Source organism: Phalaenopsis equestris, unplaced genomic scaffold (assembly GCF_001263595.1).
Source record: "Phalaenopsis equestris unplaced genomic scaffold, ASM126359v1 Scaffold000433, whole genome shotgun sequence".
NCBI classification, from domain to species: domain Eukaryota; kingdom Viridiplantae; phylum Streptophyta; class Magnoliopsida; order Asparagales; family Orchidaceae; genus Phalaenopsis; species Phalaenopsis equestris.
In genome coordinates this window covers 82,418-86,725 of record NW_018164874.1, presented here as the reverse complement: position 1 = coordinate 86,725, position 4,308 = coordinate 82,418, and the positions used below count along the sequence as shown (strand labels likewise).

Genomic DNA, 4,308 nt, shown 5'->3' with positions numbered 1-4,308 from the left:
CTTATATGACATTGGACATCCCAGCATGTCGCTGCAACACACCATCACAATGCGACACATTGCCGCAACATGTCGTTGTGACACACCGTCACAATGCGTCTTCACGTCGCAATGCGTCCCCGCGACGCACCGTCGTAACACATTGTCGCACTGTAACACGTCGTTGTAACGCACTGTCACAACGCGTTGCTCAGCCTCAACACGTCGCTGAGACGCACCGCTGCAACTTGTCACCCCGCCGCGACGCACCGCCGCAACGCGTCGCCACAACGCACCGTCGCACATCTACCCTCTCCATCAGACCCCTATTTATAGGCTCCAAAAGTGATTTAACCATTAATGATCATTATTATAGACTTCTAAAATAAGTGGAAAATTAAATATTTGTTATTAAATAAACTTAAAAAAGAAGTGAATAAATAAATATTTGTTATTAAGTAGGCTAAAAAAGGAGTGCAAACATTAAATGCCATAAAAAATAAAAAAAAAACTTTTCATCTTCCTAAAAAAAAAAAATCTCAGGCTCCCCAACTCTGCATTTCGGACCCATCTTTTCAACTTCAGGCTCACAAGCGACCTGTCTAGGGACCAAAAGAACTTACCAACTGAGCTTTCTTCAACTTCTTAATATATAAGAAAATAAAAATTCTTATACCGAATAAAATAATATATATTGATACGTATGCAGAACATAAATGCTCCAGATCTTGATATTTTCGGACGATAAAAATTGTCTCGCCAGAAAATAAGGGGGCAACTGATACGCCACCAACAAATTTTCATCATCCGACACGAATCTCGAAGCATGACATAAATCTCGAGATGATGTTTTAATCAAAAAAATATTTAAATCTTGATAAAAAGTCATCCAGAGCTCCAATTTCAAGAAACTTATAATCAAATTGACCGGCTCGATGAAACGGACATAATAATATAAATACTAGTCCAATCCGAGTCAAATCAAGTCATTAAACCACCATTAGAAGATTTTTGGACACATTTGGAAGGTCAAACATATGTCAACACTAGCAAGTCTATACGAGCGTCTCGACAAGACAAATCCAACGAGCCTAATACCACTTAATTCCAACATCGTTAAGGCACTCAATGTCCATTAAACACCCTGTGATTGAATGAAACTCTTTGGACCGTTTGATCAAAATGCAAAAGGGTTGATATTTCTGCATAAATTGCACCCATAACACTATCAATAGACCCCCACCCTTCACATGAGGAAAAGCTTAAGTCTAGATAGAGAGCCTAAGGTCTTGAGGAGAAGCTGCAGCTCAGCATCACCGTTGATCGTCGTCGACCACCGCCGACCACCGTCAACCACCGTCGACCCACCGCCGATCGTCGTCGACCTCTGCCAACCGTCATCAACTACCACTAACCACCATTGATCACCACCAACCAAACACCGTCTGTCGACGTTGTAATCTAAAAAATATAGTTACCATTTCTCGGCTGTGGGACAAGGGATTTCTGTAATCATCAATCAATAGTGGATTTCCGCAACTCGGCCAGACCCCGTGGCTTTTCCCTTACGGGTTTTCCACGTAAAAACTTCTGGAGTCATCACCGTTTGTTTCTCTTTCATCTGTATGTGTTGAACTTTCGTACAACGCTAAGACGATAGTCATTACTCTACCGCGGTGAATCCTGTAGCACACGTCAACCTTATATTTTTTAAAAATTAATTTAAACAAATCAGCTTTAAATTATATATGAGCTAAATATAAATAAAAATATTTAAATAGAGCTGAACATACACACACTTTTCATCAACAATTGCTTTAAATTTTATATGAGCTAAATATAAATAAAAATATTTAAATTGTGCCGAACATAAACACATTTTTCATCAAAAATCTAGAAAATAAAAATTAATTTTGAACAAGTGGAACTCGGGCAAGTCTCAGCTCGCTCAAAGCCCTTGCCATTTTGCATTGCTTCCATAATTTTCTTAAACGGGTCCCCGGCCTTCTCGCAGTCTGTGACAAGTGCATCTGAGCAGTTTCCATCTATGGCGTAACTTCATGCCTGCTAGTGCAAGCAAAGCAATCTCCCCACGCTTTATTCCTCCAAGTTAAATCTGTTTTTTTTCTTCAAAAATCTTCCACTCTTCATTTCCCCTTCTTTACCACTTTATCTTGTGCCTTCATTACATCTCCAAGAATTCTTCCACCTAAACAGTTCAACACTGTGCAATCCGATGCCATCTTTTCATATAGAAGCTCTAGTTCTTCCTAATCCGCAACCATCTAGAAAAAGCTCATTGAAAATTTAAATCTTTCTGTATAATTTATTAGGCACGGTTCCTATTGTTGCGCTGACTTTATTGGTTGAAGAGTTCAGTCTTCTTGACTTGGAAAGGATATTGTTTAAAGTGCATCTAGTTTGAGATTCAGGTTCTTCGATAGGCTTCTCAAAGCAAAGAATCAAAAGCATAGAGGAAACCCCCTTGAAAAATTACTCTTTCCTTTTCCTCCCTTACATGCATCTTCTAGTATTATAAGGAGATAATGCGAAAATCAGAAAGCGAGTTGATAATTTCTTTCAATTTGTGTTGCAAGATTTCACTTTGATTTCTCTGCAACCATTCTACCACTTTTGATCTCAACAGGTCAGAAGAGCACATAGATAGAGAAGGAGAGAATGGATTTTTCCGGCCATGAAGGAGAGATCCCAATCCCAATAACCAGCACTTTTCTTCTTGGTGGTGGAGCTCATTGCCAGAGCCAGAGCAACGTCATTGGCCCACCTGCTCCTCCTGAAACTCTTACTCGCCACACTTTACCAACTCCAGACAACAGCAAGAAAGGAGTCTTAGTAAAGTACAGAGAATGCCTCAAAAACCATGCAGCCTCCATTGGTGGAAATGCTACGGATGGTTGTGGAGAGTTCATGCCCAGTGGAAAAGAAGGTACCTTGGAGGCTTTCAAGTGCTCAGCTTGCCATTGTCACAGGAACTTCCACAGGAAAGAGTCTGAAGGAATATCATCCTCCTCTTGTGACTGCTTCCAGAACAACGGAGGGAGGAAGATGATGGAAGGATACATTACAGGTACAAGGCCTTTTCCTCACCAAATGATAATGCCACTTGGTGCTATACAGACCTCAGAGTCTGATGAGATGGAAGGTTACATGACGAGGACACCGATAGTGAAGAAGAGGTTCAGGACCAAGTTCAGTGTCGAACAGAAGGAGAAGATGTTGGGATTTGCGGAGAAGGTGGGGTGGAGGTTGCAGAAGCAAGAGGAAAGTTTGGTACAACAGTTTTGCCAGGAGATTGGAGTTAAAAGGAGGGTTCTGAAGGTCTGGATGCATAACAACAAGCACAACTTGGCCAAGAAAAGCAGAAATCTTCAGCTGGATTGGAGTACTAGTACTACTACTGTTACTGATCTTTGATTTTTGTTTGTATTTTTTTGTTACTGAGGTGAGTTTGAACGTTAGTTCTCATCTGTTTCTGCTGGCTCCTTGATTTTTTTTTTTTATTTTACTTTTTCCTACTCCGCATTCTGGTAGAGAAATGCAGATTGGCTTTGGAGAGGCAGACAGTACATGAAACTGATTTCCTTTACTATTTTCTTGTTCTGATATCTGTTGCGTGACTGATGGCGTCCATGATTTGTTAGAAACTTATTTCTATATAATCCAATCTGTGTTGTGTTTGTTCATTGTATTCCAATTCATTTCATCTTGTGTTAATTCGACATTTATGGAATCCAGACATAAAGCTTTTTGTAGGACCAGAAAAATAACGAGTAAATATTGACTAAAATTTGTGCTATTTAACTTCTTTAGTTGAATTTTCCTGTGCAACAATAGCCAAGGAATTTGCTGCACATATACGACAACAGACAACACAACAAAATGAGCTTTATTTCCCATAAGCATGATCATATAGATTTTGTACTACATTTACTCTATGCAATAATTAACATTTATTACTTGGGAGTAAATGCAGTGCATATTCCAAGAAATCCAACCATCATCCCTCAAATTGCTGGACAAATATTATCATTCAACGATTTCTTTATAAATGCAAAGAGCCTGCTTAGATCTATTATTGGCAGATAAATTAAATTTATCGCCATATGAAGATTGAAAAAAAAAGGAGGAAAACTCATTTTCTTTTCCTTTTTTATTTTTGCCAAAGGATATATATATATAATCGATCTGGTAAAAATAAAACCTAACTGTATAACTTTCATGGATGGTTGCCAAACTTTGAAGCAGGATGTATGTGATCACTACGATGATTTAGAGGAACTACATGTGCTTTGTTGTGCTTTCTTGTAA

General features: G+C 39.0%; 1 protein-coding gene across 1 annotated transcript; it reads left to right on the top strand.

Annotated features, from left to right (window-relative positions):
- The first annotated feature begins 1,881 nt into the window (after nucleotides 1–1,881).
- LOC110027633 (zinc-finger homeodomain protein 3-like) lies at nucleotides 1,882–3,812 on the top strand. Its single transcript, XM_020729140.1, has one exon. The coding sequence runs from the start codon at nucleotides 2,659–2,661 to the stop codon at nucleotides 3,412–3,414; it is 756 nt and encodes a 251-aa protein (XP_020584799.1). The 5' UTR covers nucleotides 1,882–2,658; the 3' UTR covers nucleotides 3,415–3,812.
- Nucleotides 3,813–4,308: the final 496 nt, after the last annotated feature.